This window comes from Gadus morhua, chromosome 9 (genome assembly GCF_902167405.1).
Source record: "Gadus morhua chromosome 9, gadMor3.0, whole genome shotgun sequence".
NCBI lineage: Eukaryota > Metazoa > Chordata > Actinopteri > Gadiformes > Gadidae > Gadus > Gadus morhua.
The window spans coordinates 18,828,303-18,850,858 of record NC_044056.1 but is presented as its reverse complement, the minus strand read 5'-3'; the positions used below and the strand labels follow the sequence as shown (position 1 = coordinate 18,850,858).

Below are 22,556 nucleotides of genomic sequence, written 5' to 3'. Positions count from 1 at the left end.
GCCTTTTTGGCTACCGCCTGTAAACTTTTCCAGCTGTCCAATCAACATGGAGATAAGCCAACGGGCACCAATCAGATTGATTTTAAGAGGATGCATTATGGAAAATGGCTTATTCTTGGCCCTTCCACTTGTTCCACGTGGTAACCTAACTCTAGTAGAGGAACAAATCTGAAATTCGAAGTCCCCCATGTTTTTTTAAGAGTCTCTTTCTTACGTTTTGTTCTGAACAGGCCTGATAGAACATGCTGTTCTGAAAATCCCCTCCGCCTTGACCTCATCGCCAGGAATCAGCATAATCCAATCCTTATCAGGTGAATACCCACTCCCATTCCAAACACTGCAGACGTTCTGTTGCAGGATGCGTCCGAGAGACAGTTGAGCATTTCGCACACTTATAACACCACGGTGTGTGTGGATGGTGCAGCCCCTTCTGAGTAGCGGTTCACTAAATGTGGGTGGGGGTCAGGCCTCCAGGACACATCACTACAACGCCATTGTGTGTTTGGACGGTGAGGCTCCGTCTGCACATTCCCCCAGAGGGCTAAAGTGACATGACAGAGTGGATTCATTTAATTATTAATGGAAACGACCAGGCTACATTTTTTTTGTGTGCGATAAACACGTCGGAATGCTTCCTCAACGAGGGCCAGTTCATAGACGGATTCACATCCGTGTAGAAGCTTAAACATTGAGCAGGTCTGTATGAAAGACCAGCAAAGGAGGATGTAATTGCTGCCTTAGTTTCCTGCTCCAACAGAGAGATGACCGGAGCCCGATGTATACGCAGCCCCAGGTAAATAAAATATTACACCATATGAAAAATGTAGGTGGGGACATTTTAATAATGTCTTTCATAATGCTTACATGTTATACGGTGGACTACAAATTCTGCTTTAGTCAAAGGGCCGGTCGGAAGTTAGTGTACACGCCCCTGGTGTCCGGGAACTCTGGCCGTATCCGCAGCATCACAAAGGCCGGTCTAACCACCCTGACCCTCTGACCTGAGTAGCCCCAGCACCACTAGACGAAGCAACTGTATGCTATTATGAACCTGCAATGAGTGAAGGAATAAAAAAAGATATATTACTGTTTCTATTAGGTTTTTGTTCACCGGATTGAGGGTGGTCCACTGAGTTTTGGTGGGTTATAGGGATCCAATTAGGACAAATTGTCACGCTCCTGAGGACAATGTAGTAATCAATGGAAGTATAAAATGACAAGGTAAGCGTTTGCTTTGGCGAACTAGCTCGGCTGGAACTGCCTTAGCTGCCTCTTCCCATAGTGGTTCAGAATCTGGTTCAAACATGTATGGGCTCAATTTTGCTAATGCCGTGGTGGTCATGTTTACAGTAAAACTACTGTGTCAAATACTGTGTTGTATATCTCTGTTCCTCGCCTCCGCCAAACCTCGCATCACCATGAGGCGGACAAAAAAGAGCAGTGCTCATTAGCATAGCCCCACACCCTCCGAGACAGCCTGTTTGAGGAATTCATGAAAGGAGAGAGACACACACACACACACACACACACACACACACACACACACACACACACACACACACACACACACACACACACACACACACACACACACACACAAACACAGCTGGTTTTAGGATTTTTTCTTATATGGACTTCGCCAATATCTTCACCAATATCTCCCTGACCCCAGGGAACAGTTTTAAATAGCCCAAAAATTGTATAACACAGGTTCTCTAAGCTGCAGCTCCATGGAAACACCATACGAAACACCCGGTTTTTAAATAATCAGCTAAACTAACTATTCTTGCCAGATCTGGGAATGTCGAGTAGGGGTAGGTTTATCCCTCTGGGCCCGAGTGGTAACAAGCAGGGTCAGCTGGCACACTCAAATAACTTAGTTTGAAAACGGGACAGACCACACTTACCCAACGATAGATAAAGATACATTGAACTGTTTTGATCATTAGGTGTGTTTAAGGCAACACTACAAAAAAAAATACAACAATGCAATGCAATAAAAATATTAAAGGACTATGGAAAAAGTCATGGGGACAGCATGGAAATGTGGACTGTACATGTACTCTGTTTCGCGAATCCATCACACTTTTGGTTTTGTGCCATGCTTCAGTTGTGGATGCTGGTCAGCATGGCCCCCAATGGCTATGTTAGCCAGGTGTAGTGCAGATACTGCATATTCAGCTGTCCTTGTTGATCCCTCCAACTTTACAGTATATTGGGTTGTTAATATTGACAATTCTTGACCATTTGCGATTTCTAAGCGGTGTGGCCCCAAGGTTAGGTTTGGGGAGGTAAATTACAATCTTCAAACAACCTTTACTACAGGAAAATGCTGCAAAAAATAAAATAAACATAATCTGGGCTTTGCTGACCAGAGTTGGAAGGTTGAAGACGGTCAAGAAATCGGGCTCATTAACCTTTATTATGGTCCAAGCATAAGAAAAACATATGAAAAAAAGCATGACCTTGTCCTTTAACAAGTGCTCTTAAAGGGAGGAAATAGCATTCAAGTTCTTCTTATAAAACCTATTATTCTTTCAATAAGTTAAACAAGTCTTACAATATGTATTTGGTGTGGCCTTTGGCCGCTTACCCCACCTGGGCCCTGCTTGGGTTACCAGTTCTAAGAAATAAAAAAATACAACCTCTCTATTGTGTGGCTGAAGAGAGAACGTTTACGTAGGGAAAGGCTTGATCAGGGAGGGGTTGCAGGTGAGGCTTGATTGGGGATTGGTTGCAGGTGAGGCTTGATTGGGGATTGGTTGCAGGTGAGGCTTGATTGGGGAGTGATTGCAGGTGAGGCTGATTGGCAAACTTGCTTGTTGCTGAAGTCCTACACCAATACATAAGTGTATTGACAATTCAGAAAGCGCTTAATAGAGAGATAGAGAGAAGCAGAGGTGAATTAGGAAATCGAAATGAGATTATTAGTTCTGCTCATCTTTCATTCAGAAGGAAACATTAGTGCTTATTCAAGGTCTGTGTATTATCTTCCCGATAAAGTAAGTATTTTTTGTTCCGGATGCTCCGGATGTTTTCATTTAGTTATCAAATATAACATTTATATAAAATTGATCTTTCCCGCAAAAACTAAACCTTTTCAAATCTTATTTCTAACCTACAAAGACTGCAATAAATGTCAGAATGGTTTGACCATGAACAAAAAAGGCTGTGTCAAGAAGCATTGGGAACATTGAGCATGCATATTTTACAGTGACTTTTTATGGTGTTATTTTTTTTTTGCAACATCGGCAAACTCGAAAATAATTCAGGTAAATCACACTTCACAATCTTTTTTTCAGCAAGACCCTCTCGGCCTTCTTCTCAGTGAACTGGCCAATGGTCCATAAAATCAAATTCTCTTGTTCCCTTCTTTTCCAATAGTAGTAGTTTCTGTTGAACCCTGCCACCCCTCAAGGCACCCAGCCTTTCCTGTCTCAGTGAACCCCCTGAAGCAGTTGTTAATCAGATTGATCACTCATCAGACTGTACTTGACGCTGGTCGTCAAAGGAGTGCTAGACAGCACTGGCAGCCGTTTAATTGAAAACGACCATAAAACACAAGTTTTGGAGGGTGCTGAACTGTTTCTAGACCCGGTATTATTCTCCTTGACGGAGGCCGGCGGGGGGCGGCAGATATGGAAAATTCAGAGGACAGGTCATCCTTGTCTTTATCCATCAGACACAGCAGTCCATCGTCAAGCACATATTTCCCCTTCAAACTGTTTGTTGTGTGTGTGTGTGTGTGTGTGTGTGTGTGTGTGTGTGTGTGTGTGTGTGTGTGTGTGTGTGTGTGTGTGTGTGTGTGTGTGTGTGTGTGTGTGCCTAGGTGTGTGCAATGTGTGTGTATTTATAAATAAAGATAAAAAAAATATATGAACAGATATAGATATATATATAAATAAATGTTTGTTATGCTATCACTTTCTGTGTGTGTGTCTGTGTTTGTGCGTGCATATGTGTCCCTGCAAGTGTGTCTTTGTGTGTGCGTGTGTGTATGTGTTTCTGTGTGTGTACGTGTGATTGCCGTATCACTAGAAACAGGTCAGTAGTTGAACATGAAGCCATGAGACGGTATACGTCTACTGGGAAAATGAGGTGTCAAGGCAACGGCTGAATGCGTTAGCTGTGCAACTCAGTTTGCTTCCAGCGTCTGTCAAAGGTTTGTCTCTCTGGAGCTCCTCAGAGGCGTTGCTCGTCTTCATCTGTTAATCTGTTTTGTCGTCTCTTTATCATCAAATTTTCCACAGGGGTGTTGACTTTGATGATTGCGCTCGGGTCAGTCGCTGCATTGTCAAATAGTCCCACAGCTGCCTTGTTCAAGTCCACAGCGCCAGAGGATTAGCGCATCAAGAAATTCTTGTTTACAGAACGAGATAATTTTTTTCCCTACTAATCTTGTTGCTGTTTTTGGAAGCCTCTGGTATGTCGTATCTCCAAATCTGTGCATCAAATCACATCGTTGTGCATAGGCAGGTCACCTTTATGTATAATTAGCCCAGTATCTTAAAGGGGTCATGTGAGGCATTTTTCCTTTCCGCTTGTGTATGTCGAGGATGCTTCTTCATCAATGTATAAAGTATGCTAAGTCTACGCCAAAGGGAGCTACTCTCTCCCACTGAAAACACCTCATGAACTGCCAGAAACAACTTGTCTGCAGTCAGCATTTAATTCCATGGTTGCAGAATTCAAGTAGCGCAGACTGACCAGAAGTTCCGGGTCGCAGCTAATTTGGAATGGCCTAAACAAAGCAAATTAGTTAATGTACAGCGGAAACGGTGACCCAAGGCAGAGGCAAGAGCAAAATGCTAATTGGTTGTACTAATTGTTAGCTGCCAATCATGAATTGGCCTGAATTCATGATTCTGTATCAGACTCTGGCTTTGAAGATAAGGCTGAACCAAAGCCATTGGCTTCAGATCGCCTGCAGTTGAGCGCATGCATGCACAAGACTTGAGAAGATCCACCGGAGGTTCCCACCACGTCAAGTCGGACACAGGTGCACTTCTTGTAGTTTGAACAAGCATAGTTTGAAAGGAGTTATGTCATTTCTCACGTGGGAAATTGTGTTATGTCCGCATTTATCTGAGACCACACGCACAGAAAAGCAGACAGAGGGAGTTATCAACAGCAACGTTTTTATCCCAGAATGCAATATGTTATGAGAGGCAACGCAATGCATGCTTGATCTGAAACACCACGCTCAACGTTTGACCAATCACAACAGAGTTTGCTAGCTGACTAATCATAGCAGACTGGGCTTTTCGGCTTAAAGAGACAGGAGCTAAAACTAAGCATTTCCAAAAGTCCACCCAAACAGAACCCCAATATACGAGATTGCATACGCAAACGAGATTGCATACGCAATCTCGTATATGCTACCATAAAAGTGAAAAAGTGTAGTTGAAAACTCATCTGATGCTTTTGATCCCTCTCAGCCGCCCGAGAGTGCCACTGGATAAATGTGGCTTTCAAATGACAACATTGTTTATAAAGAAAATACAGGCTGCTGTAGTATTCAACCCTGATTCTTGAATACGTGGGTTGTTATCCTTTATCCTTGCATGGGCCATTTGCGGCATCCCATCAGTGTCCTGCGGCTCTCCTCTCCTGGTATCACGATTTGCCTCAATCTACAATTACATTTGAGAAAACAACCCCCACTAATGCTGTTTTCTCAAATTAAAAGCCACCACCTACTCTCTGCTGCTCCTCTCGCTCTAACAGCACAGCCATGGCTGGCCACCGTTCCCTTAGAAGCTCGCCTTTTTTGCGTGGTTGTGGTGGCGGGGGCTGTCCTGCTGGAACTGCCAATGCCTTCACGGGGTTGTCCTCATTTGGTTTGTTTTGGCCCGCAAGATTCTTGTAATTTTAGAACCTTTTGCAAGAATAGTGGAGAAACAGCCGCTCATTTTGTTATCCAAGAGCACACTTTTAGATTTGGGATTGAGAGCTGGTTTACAGACATTATAAGCTTTCTTTGGTTCCATTTATTCTGCTCAACTGGTGAAATCGAATGCCTTTCAAAATCCAATCGCTGAAATTATTTGACAGCAAAAGATTTCACACAGCCTTTATTTTCAGATGTCTATTGTAGTTGCATAAAAAATGGGTCAGTTTTCCAGATTGGCATTTATCAAACACTGTGGTTTGGAATACATTTAGGATGATTCCATACCTGACTCATAGAAAATACATAGCAAGCATATCAACTCTCCCTCGGAATGTCAACCATAATGCCCAAACCATAACCAATGTACCCATAAACAGAAAGTATTTCTTTGTGTGCATTAATCCCCACCAAATATCATTCAACACCACCTTTCATGCCTGATGTGTGTGTGGGTGCAGTTTTGTTTGCCTCATTTAAAAAACGAGGCAACATTTGAGGCAACATGGTGTTGACAAACAAAGAAGGGGGCCAACGCACATAAATTAGCTCAAGGAGAGCGTTCACCCTTGGCTTGGAATACACAACAAAAAAGCCAACCACAGAGAGTTCTGTGGTAAAAATCATTTGGTGAGTGGACCATTATTTAGTGTGCCGTTGACCTTTTTAGATGCATACATTATTAACAACACTAATAGTGTTTTGAAAGACTGTTTGATCTGATTTTATGACTACTGCCATAAGTTATATGTGGTATTGTTACTACCGACTAGGGATAAGAAAATTAAATGTAAAGCAGAATGAATCAGTTAATCAAAGGAGCTTGAAAACACGTAGGGCCCTAGATGCATCCAGCGCAATTGACTTTCTACACCGACGCATGTATCTTTGCTAGTTTGTATCCGGCACAAAGCCGATTTCCCCGCAGCAAACCTGCGCCACTGAACTTGCGCCCTGAGAGGGGCGTCGGCGAAACGCAGAGTCGTGTTCCGGCGCAAAAGATGGTGCTATCTTACAGATCGATAACGCAGTTGTGCAACTGAACGACAAATACCTGGTCTAAGTGCACTAGCGGATAGCGCAGATGGTGTTGCTATTTTGACGTAGGCCTACAATGGCAGGTCGGAACTGCAACATTCTTCCCATAGGGGCTGCATGAATGAACACTGTAGTAGGCTATGCGTTAAAATAATAATAATAATAATAATAATAACAATGATGAACTCGAGTAAAGTAGGCTATATCCCAGCCTTCCAAAACAAAATCTGATTTTAGGGTAAATGATAACGTTGGTTCAATTATTTGGGAAAGAACAGCTGATACAGCGGTAATAATTTGTATTTAAATCAATGCATCTGCAAACACTGTACAGCAAACACATATTTTTTTGACACGGACATCGTGTACAAGCTCCAAAACTTTTGAAAAAAGGATTGATGAGTATTTGATCATGAGAAAACATTGTTTTACCGCGAGTGAGTGCTGAAAATAATGAATGAATGCAGGCGCGTGTTAGCCTGGTCCTACCAGACCATCGTACTTCATTTCATTCTTACAGAAGGTCTGGAACTGCCCAATAGGGGATTATCACGCTTCCGGGTTCCATTTGCGGGATTTGTCTTTGTTGTGCATGAACACTTCCAGCGCAGTTCAACAATGGCTGAAACAAAGGATAGACACTGCTCTGTTCCACTTTGTACATCTAACAAACAACGCCAACCCTATTTAAGTTTTCATGGATTCCCGACTGAATTGAGTATAAGGAAGAAGTGGTTTCAAGCGGTTCGCCAGTCTTCCAAACATACAGCCTTCCAAAACACCGGGGCGGTATGAAGGGCGCCCCGGTAGCACGTTTGTTTGTAGCCGGCACTTCAGACTACACTAACGCTACAGCTAGCAGGCTAGCAACCAACCGGGGTCACATCAAGCGACTGAAAATCAGGTCTGTACCCTCTCGTTTCTAGTGGAACAACTGGGGACTGCATAGAAGGGAGTCCGTTTATAAAAGAGCATCAACTCGCTTAGGCCATGACGTTCTTCCAGCCCTTCCTCTGGAGCAACCGCTGCCGTGTGTAGAAGACCCGATGGAGGAGATCGCAGCTTCGGTGGTGATGACAGAACATGATTTCGGTTCAGCTCCTAAACCAGGTTTGTCAGTGTGTTTTTTAGTGTTCTGAAATATCGGCCTTCTAGTACCTCATGCTGTTCTTAAACCACCTACCTGACAGGATGTGCTACCTATGGTTTAATCACAGAATGGGCTCTTAGTAGGTTATACCGAGGAGGTAGGTCAACTTTTCAGAACTCTGGCACAAAATTTTTGGAGCTGACGAGAGCTGTCACAGCTGAAAGTGGGTCAAGTGCCTTTTCACAGATTTTGTGTCTCAGACAAGGACATTCTTTTTTACACCAGATTTACATCAAGAGATTTTTTTTGTGACTTCTGGGAGGCTATTTGACCATCTGCCTCCATGTTGGTTTATTGGTCGAAAGCTCAGAAAAAGAAACAAACATTTGAACCCATTTCTCCCAGTCCAACGCGTAGACAGCAACTGGTTGTGTTTTTTTTCTGCTGCCGGGTTGCTGCAGGCCTGCAAGAGAAGGTGCTGGCTGACATGTTTCAGGTCAGTGTGTCCACTGTCTCCTGTGTTGTTATAACGTGGGTACAACTACCGTTACCTGCTCCTTGGCTCCCTCCCTATCTGGATGAGTAAACAGCAAGTCAAGAACACCATGCCAAGAAAATTTGTGCAGTACAGTCCAGATGTTCGGGTAATCATCGACTGCACCGAGGTGCCATGCCAGAATCCATCATCCCTCACCCTCCAGTCTATGGTTTTCTCCTCTTACCAAAACACGACAACCTTTAAGGCCTTGATTGGGATTGCCCCTTGTAGTGCTGTGACTTTTGTGTCAGGTCTCTTCACCGGCTCCATCTCTGACCGAGAGCTGACTGAACGAAGTGGACTGCTGGATTTACTGGAGCCAGGAGATGGCAGTCCATGGCAATGTACATTAACGGGGGGACACATGCATATTAGGAACACAAGTTGAAGTTTGAAATTCATGTGGTCATGCATCTGTCTCATCAGAGACTGTAAACACGCTGTCAAAATATCAACTCGTCAGGTTCAAATGCGCTCATGGCTCTTAAAGGGGATGGGAGATGGCACTCTCACTCTGCTCGGCAATCTGGATTCCATGGATCAGATTTTCGCCTGAGATAGGGAACCAATCACAGAACGGGGAGGGACGGCGTCTATGCGACACACCGAAGCTTGTAGTTTACGGATCCAAAATGGCAGCAGACGCGTTACCTTTCGATGCAGCCTTAGATAGTGTTCTAAGTAGTTAGTACCAAAAAGGATGTCTTTGCCCTGCTACCAACAGGCTTTGATTGGCTATTAGCTACGTACAGACTCATATGATAGACATTCGTAGCGCCCAATAAACGGCTACGGGCAATCCTAAACCACGGCTCAAATACGCGAAGAGAATGTGTGGTTTCCAGACCTCATCTCAATGTAAATTGAGATGAGGTCTGGCCTTAGCCAGGCTAAGGGCCCATAGCATCAAAGTCCAATTTGCTTGAGGTAGAAGTATGGCCGGGCAGCCGCATAATAAAATGCTTGTTTTTTTAAATGTTTCTGAACACAAATGTCACACCCATGCATGCACACACATGTGCGTGAACACACACACACACACACACACACACACACACACACACACACACACACACACACACACACACACACACACACACACAGTCTGAGCTTTTGTGCGTTCTTATTAATTTCATTCAGAACCAGGCAGGAATCCAATCACTAAACATGACCACATTTTTTACTCTTTGTCCTTTTGTTGTCATTATGCCGTCCCCTGCAACATTGAATGTACTTTGTGTGTTGTGGCAGACCTTTAACATGCAATATATAACCCCAAAAGGGTAAAAGATAGTTTACTCCTTTCTTTTTTCCTTTATCTAGGCGACAAGATGAAAACTTCACAGTTCAAAGTTAGTGGTTACCCTTGAGGCATTGAGATTCAGTGCAAAATTAAGTGCATCTGTTCTGTACAGCTTTGTGTGTGAGAGATAAGGCAAGGGACAGAGTGACAGACAAGGACGTCAGAATCAGAAACTTTATGTTTAGAAATACGAATATATATATATATATATATATATATATATATATATATATATTTACAAGGCGAGGGACTCAGAGTGGCAAACAAAGATCAGTAGCATATACGTAATGCTTAAAAACACCCACAGACACACTTTGTCACATCAAGACATCACAACACAGACACTCATGGTACACATACAAAAAACACCCCCACACACACACACATATATATATTAGTACTACAATACATATATATATATATACATATATAATATATATATATGTATATGCGTGATTACATAAACATACACACAAAAACACACTGCACGCACACACACACAGATTGTGACATTACATAATATAAATATAAATATATTTACGCATTTTATATATACACAAAGTTCACACACTCAGGCACACACACACACACACACACACACACACACACACACACACACACACACACACACACACACACACACACACACACACACACACACACACACACACAACCAAACCGACACACACACACACACACACACAAAGTGCAAGGTCCATGTATAAATATGCATATGAATATACTCGCACACACAAACACTGAAAATGATAGAATAACACACATATATATACACACAATACACACTAGTCCCACTCAAGCAGTCACACGCACAGAGGATGATCCGAGACCATCAATGAGAGAGGCGTAATGGAAAACATGCCCGTTGTGCCCGACCCGGGAGCCATTTTGTTTCAGCGTGTTGATAGCTCTCACGCTGGGCAGTTGTCATTACAGACGTTGGGCAACTGCCTTGTAATTGATCAGGCTCCACCAATTTTATCTCATTTATTCGTTGGATAAAATAATTGACTCGTCCCTCTTAGTAGTGCCACACATACTGGCACACACTTCCTCCCACGCACTCTCCGCGTCGTACACAAACAAACGGCCGTTTACACAGGACAAAATGGACCTTAGCACACACGTACACACATTCACCTTAACAAATACACATTCACAAGCACACCTCACCGTTCCTCTGAGCAAGCATGTGCCTCAATACAGGTGCACACACGCGCAGACACACACACACTGCAAAATGAATGGAGGAGTTATGCTAACCGACATCGCATACAAATGAGACGAAAAGCACACGTAATCAAAGAGCCGGTTCCACCTGTGGATCCTGAACCACGGGTGCAGTGAAGCGAAAATAAAGAACGCGTAAGCAGGCACGCCATGTTGCATCCCATTCACACATGCACACAGGAGGTTCAATTATTAAAACAAATCACTCTGAAACTGCCTCCCACCTCCAGCATCTCTTACATGAGTCGGCCACATCAGTGTTTCCCACAGAATTTTGGAGACTATTTTGGGGGGCTGGCAATCCTCCCCGGGGGATTTTTTTTAATAGATTTCATTTAGATGGATCAATCTGGTGAATTTTGAGAACCAAAATATGAAATATCAATTACTGACAAATGACTTACAAACTGCTGGTACTGATATGAATGTTGACGACACAATGTAAAGGGTCATCCTGAATGGGGTTGAGGAGTTCTCAGAAAGCATTTAAAAAAAGATGAAATCAAAAATGACTCGAACACTGTGCTGAGCCTTTATACTACTAGTTTATTATTAATATTATAATTATAATTAATACTATTCAATTCATAGATTCTGTGCATACCAAATATTCTCTAACTCCCTCCCCCCATGACACACACACACACACACACACACACACACACACACACACACACACACACACACACACACACACACACACACACACACACACAAACACATTCTGACAGCTGTCCTTACTGTAATACAGACTGCCGGGTTTAACCCAAACAAAGTAACACAGATATATTGAGTTTGTCTTTATTTTTATTTATTTTTGGGATATTGAAACAATGACGGCCGATGGCGGTGCGCCATAGTCTCTTCAATGTGTGGGAAACACTGGGCCACATGCATGGTCTGCATTTGGACACACACACACAAACACAATCACACCAATGCCCTTTTCCACAACGATTTTATCTCAATGAGAAAGTGGCTGAGAGGATCTGGGGGGTAATGCAATGGTGTACAGGAATCAATACTTAATTGTAGTTAACATACACATTTTCACATAGGAGCACACCAACAAGAACAACACACACACCGCCTTTCGCTCAAGCGCCCATCTAATTAAACATTTGTGTGCAAACACACTAACTAAGCGAGAGTGGGATAAGACACAATGCTATCTGCACTAGACAATGGGTTAGTTAATTTGTTGATAAAAACAGCGATAACAATGTTAAATGGGTTCAAAACCAAGTTAAGTGATAACAAAGTACATTCTATTTATATTACACAAGCAGTCAACCTGTTGCCTTATTCTCACTTATTCGTAGTCATAGTCACACCCCAGCGGCACAGAGAAGGCCGCCTGCCCAAGTGGCACCGCATTGACCCCTCATCTGTGAGGTCATTCGTCATGCTCAGCGTGAATTGACTAGTTATCTTCTTGTTATTTTCATAATATAAGGAATAAGGAATAGATGAAGATAGGATGTGGAATCTTTTCCAATTACCCAAATTATTAAACATAACAATTTGTTTGGGAGAATTAGCCATTTGTGTTTGTGTGTGTGTGTGTGTGTGTGTGTGTGTGTGTGTGTGTGTGTGTGTGTGTGTGTGTGTGTGTGTGTGTGTGTGTGTGTGTGTGTGTACGCTCCCTTAGTGTGAGTGCTTGATCCACTAGCCCCCCTCCCCCGAGAATGTCTTTGGACTACAATAGAGACGCAAGCTGTTTTTATATGAAAGAGGGCTGAAAGGAAATGCACAAATATTATTTTGGTGTTTGTAGCCCTACAGGAAATGATGCATTCCCTCACTGAGACGTCATTAGAAGATGCAAGAAAAACACACCGTAAAGGGGGCTTTTTGTATGGGGGCATTCAACTTTACAAAGATGATAAAGTTGGCGGCTCTTGCCCAACAGGAAGTGATGTAATTGGTGGGTGACATAAGGGTCTAGCACACTAGGGAAGAATAAATTAATTCTGGGTCCTCTTTTATATAAAAGAGAGCCTAGAGGAAACACGGCATTATCAATTTGGTGGCTCAGGCCCTTAAGGAAGTTATGCAAGCCTTCACTGAGAGGTCACCAGATTATGAAAAAAATAAAAACAGACCATTAATGGAAACCTAGAATGACTTGTGAATAAGATACAAAGTTTGAATAACTTTTATATGAATCAGGGCCTTCCACTCTACAAATGATTCCCCTGTAGGCTGTAGGCCAGGATAAATAGATGTAATTGGTGTGTTACTTGGGGTCCAGCCCAACCGGAAGTAATGCAATCCCTCCCAGAGATGCCATCAGAAGATACAACACGTGTCAGTCCCTTCCTGTAGGGAAGTGAGGGTTATTGATTCACCTACATTTATCAAGAGATAGGAACTTGGCAATTTTACCTATCAACCAAAGGGGTGCCTTGGGATCACTTAGGGATAATCTCAAGCCTCTTGGCGATGAGGGGGTTCTCCCAGTGGCGTAACTCTACCCCCCACCCAGATCCCTATCAGGTCGTGGAATAAGGTTGTCAAGTCTCAGGGCGGTAGGACCGTTCTAGCTCCAAAACCCCCTCGAACACCACATTCTGATTGACTTTGTCTGCCAGGCCCCATTCTGAGAGGCTTTGTCGAGAAAACGTTTGGGCAAAGGCTAAAAATCCAACTCTAGGATATTTCAGGGCTGGTGCCCGGACCTGGGAATGTGTTTATGCATTTGTGCTTCAACATGCACCTTGAAAGGACAGGAGAAGCGGCATGACCTCAACCAAAAGAGTACATGGGCATTGAACCGCGGGCGGATCCTAGTTCCTTATTCCCGTGGGGATGGAGATGTAAATGTGTGCCTTCAGGGGTGTAAACACAGCTGGCGTTTGGCAAGAAAATTCTAATTTGGGGTCAAAAGGTCAAAAGAGGCCAGCGCCCCTCCTCTAATGAGATTTACAGGAGTGACTTGGCATTTCACTCATAACTTTTTGTTGAATGATATAGAGGTCTGATTCTCAGATCTGCGTGTTGGATCGATAGGGTGTAAGTCTAGGAAGACTTCCAGAACAACATTTGGCAAGCAGGATGGTGGGGTGAGGCATCACCAGAAGGAGCATCTGATGATGCTTTGTGAGTCACCGTAAAGTTAGGGCCCCCAAATGGAGATTTCTAAATTTCCTTGAGGCCCTCTTTCATCTGAAAGGTACCCCAGGTCTCTTACTCACTCCTAATTGAATGTGACCCATAGGTCACCTACTAATTGCATCACACAGACAGACTCACAGGAAGGGAGAAGTAGAGATGGATCAGATAGAGAGCTGTACATTGTGTACAGCTGTACAGTGTACAGTGTGCGTTTTCTAGGTAGCCTTCTTAAAAACGTATATTCTGTTGTCCGTCTGCTCACACACACAATAGTATGGCTGATCATTGAGATTATTGAAAAAGACCGTCTGTACTTTTATGCACACCGAACCTGACGGCTGTCAAGGAAAGTGATTTTTTGGCCTGATTTACGGCTTTCTTTCCACTTCGTAAGTAGCCCGGTAACTTATCAACCCCAGCGTGTCCGGTTGCTAAGCGACGTCAACGTCTTTGGCAGACTATTTCTCTGCTGATCAACACTACGAATGGTAATTGTAAAAAGACACACCGTGTGAAGATATTGTTTCGTTTTGGCAAGGAGCAGTGTAATAAGCGGGATAATGTATAGAACAGTGGCGGTCATTATCGAAAATAATACCCTTCAGGGCGAAGCAAGACACCTCCGCTTGCGTCGGGGTCCAGTTCGCCCTGTCTTGGCTTATTTTCCAGATAATGACCGGCGTTCTGTATAACATTATCCCTTACATATACCATATAAGTCCAGACCAAATTAACGGTTGTGTGCGAGAGACATACGAACGTACGTGTAGCACTTTTTTGAATGCCATATATACAGTATATTCGGCTTGCATGACAGGAATAGATCTATTCCGATTAGAAATCGAATAGGATCATAAGTGTCCATGTAAACGCGGCTACTGAGGATGAGGAAAGACCTCTCACACATGAGGGCTCGTTGTCTCGGCGGCACTCTGGGAGGTGCTGTTCTGTCTGCCGATGGAGTATGACTATGACTACAAATAAGTCAACTCGAGGCTACAGGTTTGACTGTATTTGGATGGACGTGGAATATGAATAATAGAAAATAATGAATTGGGGAAAGAAAACATGCCTTGTTAAAGTTAATGAGTTTGGAGTTCTGCTGTAGGTATATGAATGCGTCACTACAGAATCTTTCTGGGTGACCAAATCTCTTGGAGGGACGTAACTAGCACCAAGACACTGTTTGAAAAAATAAATACTTAAAAATGTAAGTAATGTAATTACTTACATTTACATTAAATGTAATTTAATGTAAATGTAAATTAAAACTAAACTGTGTGGTTCCGGGTTTGCTTCAGAAGTCACCTTAGAATCTCACTGTAGAATCTTAGAATCTTTGAAAATATGTATTTTTCCTAGTCAACCGAACCTACCGTAGTTTAAACTGAAAACAAATAAATGCACCAAAGCTCAGCTGCCAGCTAGTAACATTGCTATGGCAACAGCTAAAATAATTTATTTAAAATAATAATTTTGTTATTCATCTAATTGTATTCATTATTCATGTATTTTATTAGCATAGAACTCACAACCTCAAAAATGTGAAGTGTTCTTTCATTCTAGACATTGTTGTACCTCATCACAGCGTCCAGTTACTATCACAGGATGCACAGAAATAGTAAGTGCCTAAACGGGCAAAGTAGAACGGCAAAACCGTATTTATTGCAGTCACTCTCTTGTTTATGTTCAATAGCAATTGAGTAATTTTTTTCATTAACTGCATGTACGTTTCTCTGTTTTAATCTAATGTTAACTTTATCGCTCACTGCTTCTGTGTGGGCGCCATCACTGGCCTGTATTTGTCATTAACTACGCCGCAGTCCCCGATAGGCCGGTCACGTCATCAGCTATGGCACCGTCCCTGATTGCCCCCGATTACATTGTGATTTCAGCAAATCGATGTAGGCAGCAAGAGGTCCACACTGATCCTTGCAGTGATTGAGAGGTCACGCGATCAGGATGGCCTCCAGGCTCATAAAATGTCTTAGGTTGAGATTTAACGTAATTGTGGTATGCAGAAATGGCAAAAGCCACGTTTAATCTGGTGACTGGGTTACAAATCAACATGCATTCACGTTCCCCATCTGGGATTCCTTCTTAATCAGACATAGGGGGAGCAGAGAAGTTAGGCTGTGGACAGTGGGAATCGTACCCAGAACCTGCATTATTGTGCACTGTATAATGACTTAGAGATCAATCAAAAATAAATTAATTGAAAACGTAGATATCTATTTCTTCCTTCTTGAAAACATTTTATTCTTCCCTGACTCATCCCACATTATCTGAACGCCATTTGTAGTTTCAGCAGAAACTTCAGAGCTGGGCTCAGTGACCCACCGTTGCATATTTCCCTCGTTTGAGTTTCCTCAGAGCAGAGATTCTCCAGTTTGGAACTGGCAATTCCTAGGAGTCCTCCACAGCATGGAGCCAGGGAGTCCACAACATATATTATTGATGATAAGAAGCCATAGTCATTTATAAATAAATATCTCCAGGTGGCCAAAGCTGTTCAACACACACACACACACACACACACACAAAAACATGCCCGCACTCACACATACACTCTAACACACACACACACACACACACACACACACACACACACACACACACACACACACACACACACACACACACACACACACACACACACACACACACACACACACACACACACACACACAAAAACATGGCCGCACTCAAGATCCACTTATTACCCCACTGAAAATTGCTGAAATAAAATATAGTAATTTCATTTCAATGACGTCGTTCTTTTATGAAATGGGCCTCCATTTAAAAGCAGACACGTGGATTTAACATTGATGCACTCAAAATTGTAAGGTGAAATAAACATGATAACAAAAGCATGATAATGCACTCAATAATAAACTAATGCATACAGTACAGAATATTGACCTAACGTCAATAGAAAGAGACAAAATAATTAAGGGCATGGTGAGAACATAAGTGTATGATTTGTCTCACATCCCCACACCCACACCGCGCACGCACGCACGCACGCGCACACACACACACACACACACACACACACACACACACACACACACACACACACACACACACACACACACACACACACACACACACACACACACACACACACACACACACAGCCAAATTAGTCATTGCTCATCCATCCTCCCTGTTTCTTTTAACGTTCCACTTGTATCACTTTTGTTAAATGATGATCTTATTAAAGGAAACATTAACAGAAGGTTACGAATTGAATGCACATTCAAAGTGGTCATCTCGAAGATTTCTGTTTAGTCCTCTTTTTCGGCTGATATGGCGAAAACCTAAATGTACGCTGCCACACATAAAAGTGAGGTGAAGAGCGAGTCTGGTGCGGCAGCTCTGCCTTCCCTTTCTGGAGTACCAACCGCTGCTGGGTGATGGAAAAGCCGCCGCATACTGCGCTGCGTGTGATTTGGCACGTGGTTCGTTATACTCATAACACTGTAAATGCAAGGACTTAATCAGCGGGGCCCCGACCCAATCACCATTGTGCTACCTCACTCGGCGATAGATAACGACTCAGCTGACGTTTATATAAATAAAAATCTTTTGGAGATCTTTGAGATTGCCACTTTTATATCCAAATTACACACTTCATTCGGAAGAGCTTTCTAAATACACATGAAAGTATACGGAGCTTAACAGATACCTAAACACTTTACAGAATTATGCTGTGGCACAACAGACAACGCATTAAACAAAGATAATGTGGTTATGCACAGTCATCCTATCTCTTGAATCCCCACAACAAGGATAAGCCTCAGACATCTCGGTCTCTCGGGATGTGTTTAGCTTCTCCAGTGGAACCCGGCGCCAGGTGCCTTAGGGAACCTCTGTTGGGGGCGTCTGGGTGGGTGGTGCACTAGTAAAGTGGTAGGCTAGTTAGGGGACCCCCTCATCAGGGTTACGGTATTCATGCTCGCCATGGAGTAAACACGTATTACAGAATGTACTCTCTGTCTATTCGGTGTTCTATAAATATTATTTTGATTTCTTTCTTCAGGGCTGTATATATATATATATATATATATATATATATATATATATTATATATGTGTAAATGCATTGGTGCATTACATGAAGCTAGAGGAAACAAATGTAATTTTAATGATATAAAAAGGTGTGCATTTCATAACACATAGGCCTATCTTTGAAAGTCTGAGTCGGCCATGTGCGCATATCATTCACAAATATATGTTAAAATGTGTAAAGATATACAGATCATGTGGCTGGTTTGCCTTAAAAGGGACAGGCTTAAGGTTGGGGAATGGGTGAGTAATCGGGTGGAAAGTCCTCTATTTACTGTATGCTTCGATGCCTGCATTGGGCTAATTTTACGAGAAAACCCTGAACGATATATCACAATATTGAGGATGTGTGGATAAGCTTAGGACCAAAAAGGTTGTTGTATATTAAGAACATTTCTAGCGTGAACCGTTGGTGTCTTGGACCAATCATGCAGCAGCAAGGGGACAAACTGGAAGTAGGAACACTTTAGTATTCCCTTAAGAGTAGAATTGACGATATTAAGTATCGTCGTGATTGTGAATGTACCATTAGTAGTATCTCATCATCCTATGACAAGATGATAGAAAATATGAGTAAAAATTTGGATCTTTAAAGCTCCCAATGGGTGTTGCATCTGTGATAAATTCAGCTATGAGCATGACATGTAAATCAGTCTGATATCGTTTTGCTTGAAAGTTAAATAGCTAACAGATGCGAAAGCTTGGTGAACAGCATCTTTTTTCATTTCAAAGATATAAACGGTACATCCTAATTGCTGGTAGGTCACAGATTGTGAAACATTTATGCATTTATCTTCCGTATATTAAATACTTTCAGGAAAAACATCTCACAGGGAAATCTGTCAGGATGTTGTTTTCTATGTATGTGGCTTGTGGAGGACGTTGGGATTAGAAAGAGACAAATGCAGTGCATTGCCTCCCTGCAGTTCACGGCTAAGCACCAAAAGGTGATCACGACAATATATTGATGGTCAACTCTCAATTCAAAGGTCAGAGAAAAGTCATTTAAGCCCTGGAAAAATAACATCAAAATTGAATAGAACATTTGTTTTACTTTTTTTATTCTCAATAATCTTGCTCAAAATATTCGATAATATATAAATTGGTATACAATGTGGATGTCTTCCTTCAGTGCAAAATACAAGAATATAAAATGCAGGCTCCAATAAATGTTAAGAAAGATACATTTTTTTAAAGTTATGTTTTGCACAGGGGCATCTTGATGCTTCATGTTTACTTAATGATGTGTGCTTCCACAGCTTGAAAACAAAATTGGCTCATAGCCAAGTAAAGTTTGCAACATAAAACAGCAACATAGACATAACTATTGTGGGTGGGATTTTAACCCTGTCCTTATTGCTCTCAACCACGAATTATCCACAATTCTCACCCCATTTAATATTTTGAGCCAAAATAATGACTCTGTGGACTGCTGGAAACGTCTTGTGGAAAACGGTTATGCCTTTTAGGCGATTTCACTTTCTTTGTCACACAAGCCTTCTAGCTAGCCAGGGGCTAGAACAAGGCCCATTATCGTCACCACAGAATACAAAAAAAAACTATGTGAAAGGCTAATGCTAAAGTCCTGTGAAATGAAATCTAAAAACAGAACACCCTCTCCTAACTCAGATACTGTCTGCTACACTGGTTTCTCTTGGGGTTGAGTGTCTCCACCGATCCTTTGCTGATCAGCTGAGGGAACAGACGAGACCTCAGGCACGACCCACCACTTTTGCCTCTTGGTCTTTGGCTCGTCTCCGCGCTCTCTCTCCCTTCCTCCTCCTCCTCCCCCCCCTCCTCCTCCTCGTTGCTGGAGCTGCTGCTGTTGTTGTTGTCGATGTCCAAATCTAATTCGGCTCCGCTGGGCCTAGGACAGCTGTACATGGAGTATTCTATCTCCTCAAGGCACGGGGGCTCATCGTCTTCGAAACAGCTACAGAGGAGACGGGTGTTTGGATGAGTTAGTGTGAGCGTGGAGGGAGATGGAGAGAGAGGCAAGTGACAGAAGAAAAAGAAGGCCGGGGAAGGGGAGGTTTGAAATATGGAAAGAAGGGGGGAAAAAATGAGAGAAGAGACAGAAGTCTGTTAATCCACTTTGAGCCAGATGAGTGCATTATTGTGAGAGTCGTTCTGCTGGCATAACTTTCCCCTGCTGTTAGCTCTTTCCCAGTTCAACTATGTTCAGATTGTCGGTGAGGGGAAAAGGGACAGTGGGAGGACAATGAATGGAAGAGGTATAATCAGGTATCTGGAGCAGCAACTCAGACTCCTCCCTGTCCAACCCTACTGAGATCCTTAGGGAGACAGCGTCAAATTAGGAAAGCATAACAAAAAGTAAGGACACCATGGATAATAAAACCAAAGCTCATAGCACTACCGAAATCAGCAGAGTAGAATAGAGACATGTTTAAGAAATATAATATATTTTGAGTGTGTGCAAATTTATATCAAGCAATGGACTTGTTTTTAGGGGTTGAATATGAAGCACAGTGTGAGCAAAGATAATGTAAATGGACTGCATTTATATAGCACTTTTTCTAACCATTGGCCACCCAAAGGGCTTTACAATATTGCCTCACATTCACCATTCACGCACACATTCACACACCGACGGCGGAGTCAACCTTGCAAGGCGACCGCCAGCTCGTCGGGAGCTAACAGTCAGGGTTAGGTGCCTTGCTCAAGGACACCTCGACACTCAGCTAGGAGGAGCCGGGGATCGAACCAACAACCCGCTCTACCTCCTGAGCTACTGCCGCCGAAATTAATTCCCATTAATGTTTTTTTCCTTTTATTTTCCTGAAGTGCTAGGAAAACTTGTCTGGGTAGGTGTCGGTGAGGAAGGTAAGCAGGAAGGAAAGAATAAGCTGTAAAGGGAGGCTTAGCTAGAATAAAAGGTGCAATCACAGTTTGAAGTGCACATATTATTTACCCATACTAATCACAACATCTGCTGCCAGATGTTTCAAAAATAGGTTAAAAACAACAACAACAACCACAACAACAACAACAACAACAACAGAGAAAATACATATACACTTTATAGCATTGATGACGTCTAGGAAGTGGACGATTTATTATTTTACAGACAGAGAGGTGACCTTGAGATAAAAGGGAAGCCATGTTGATTGACAGCTGACAGGAGGCCCTGGCATCAATAATCTGATTATACATGCTGGTGATGGAAACCACTGGGAATTGGGGAGGGAGGGAGGGAGAGAGAGAGAGAGAGAGAGAGAGAGAGAGAGAGAGAGAGAGAGAGAGAGAGAGAGAGAGAGAGAGAGAGAGAGAGAGAGAGAGAGAGAGAGAGAGAGAGAGAGAGAGAGAGACAGAGAGACAGAGACAGAGACAGAGACAGAGACAGAGACAGAGAGAGAGGGAGGGGGAGAGGGAGAGAGAGAGAGAGAGAGAGAGAGAGAGAGAGAGAGAGAGAGAGAGAGAGAGAGAGAATGAAGGAATGCAAAGGAAGAGATGAGGGGATGAGGAAGTTAATAAATATGAGAAAGGAAAAAGAGAATAGAAACAAAGAGTAAGAGGGTTATTGAAGCATGCTGATTGAACCTCATTTTGTGTGTGTGTGTGTGTGTGTGTTAGTTTGTATATGCATGTGCGTATCTGTGTGTGTGTGTGTGTGCATATGAATATGTGTGTGTGTGTGTGTGTGTGTGTGTGAGCTATGAATGACAATGATGCAGGACTAGTCTGCAAAGAGACAACAGAGGCTAAATAAACTGAGGTAATTGCCAGTCGCTCAAAACACAATCTGCGTACTGAACCCTATTCAGGAAACATAATTCCACATTTGTGCTGGCAATATATATTGGATAGTTTTATTACTGGGACTATCATTATTGTTATTGTTATTGACTAAAGAATGATGGAACTCTGAACTAACTCATTTTCAGCTGTCAATCAATGACAAGCTTCAACAGGAAAACTGATTGATTTGCTAAACAGATTTTCAAAGATTGTATGTGTAACCCCTTTCCTATTATCAGGAGCTCCCTGCTGCCGCCGGAGTCACTCGGCACAAAACAACAAGCGGTAAATGATAGTGTTTGGTCTCTGCTGAAAGATAGACTGCCTCCCCCTCAATCCTCATCATCATCATCCTCATCAAACGCTTCACTGGTGATTACAGGGGCACGACTACATTGTTAACATGGTCAGCAAGCCAGATTATGACACTTAAACATTGATTGAGTGACTGTGTGGTATCGATGGAGGTTTTTCTTTTAAATCCTTTGTGTGCCCCCCATAGA

The 22,556-nt window shown here is 42.7% G+C and overlaps 1 protein-coding gene across 1 annotated transcript in view; it reads right to left on the bottom strand.

Moving 5' to 3' along the window:
• Window positions 1–19,326: 19,326 nt before the first annotated feature.
• agbl1 (AGBL carboxypeptidase 1) overlaps window positions 19,327–22,556 on the bottom strand; it is a 96,248-nt gene continuing 93,018 nt past the window's right edge. Inside the window, exon 27 of the mRNA XM_030366727.1 lies at window positions 19,327–20,227. Within this exon, the coding sequence (XP_030222587.1) occupies window positions 19,915–20,227 (313 nt within the window). The 3' untranslated portion in view covers window positions 19,327–19,914. The remainder of the gene's footprint in view (window positions 20,228–22,556) is intronic.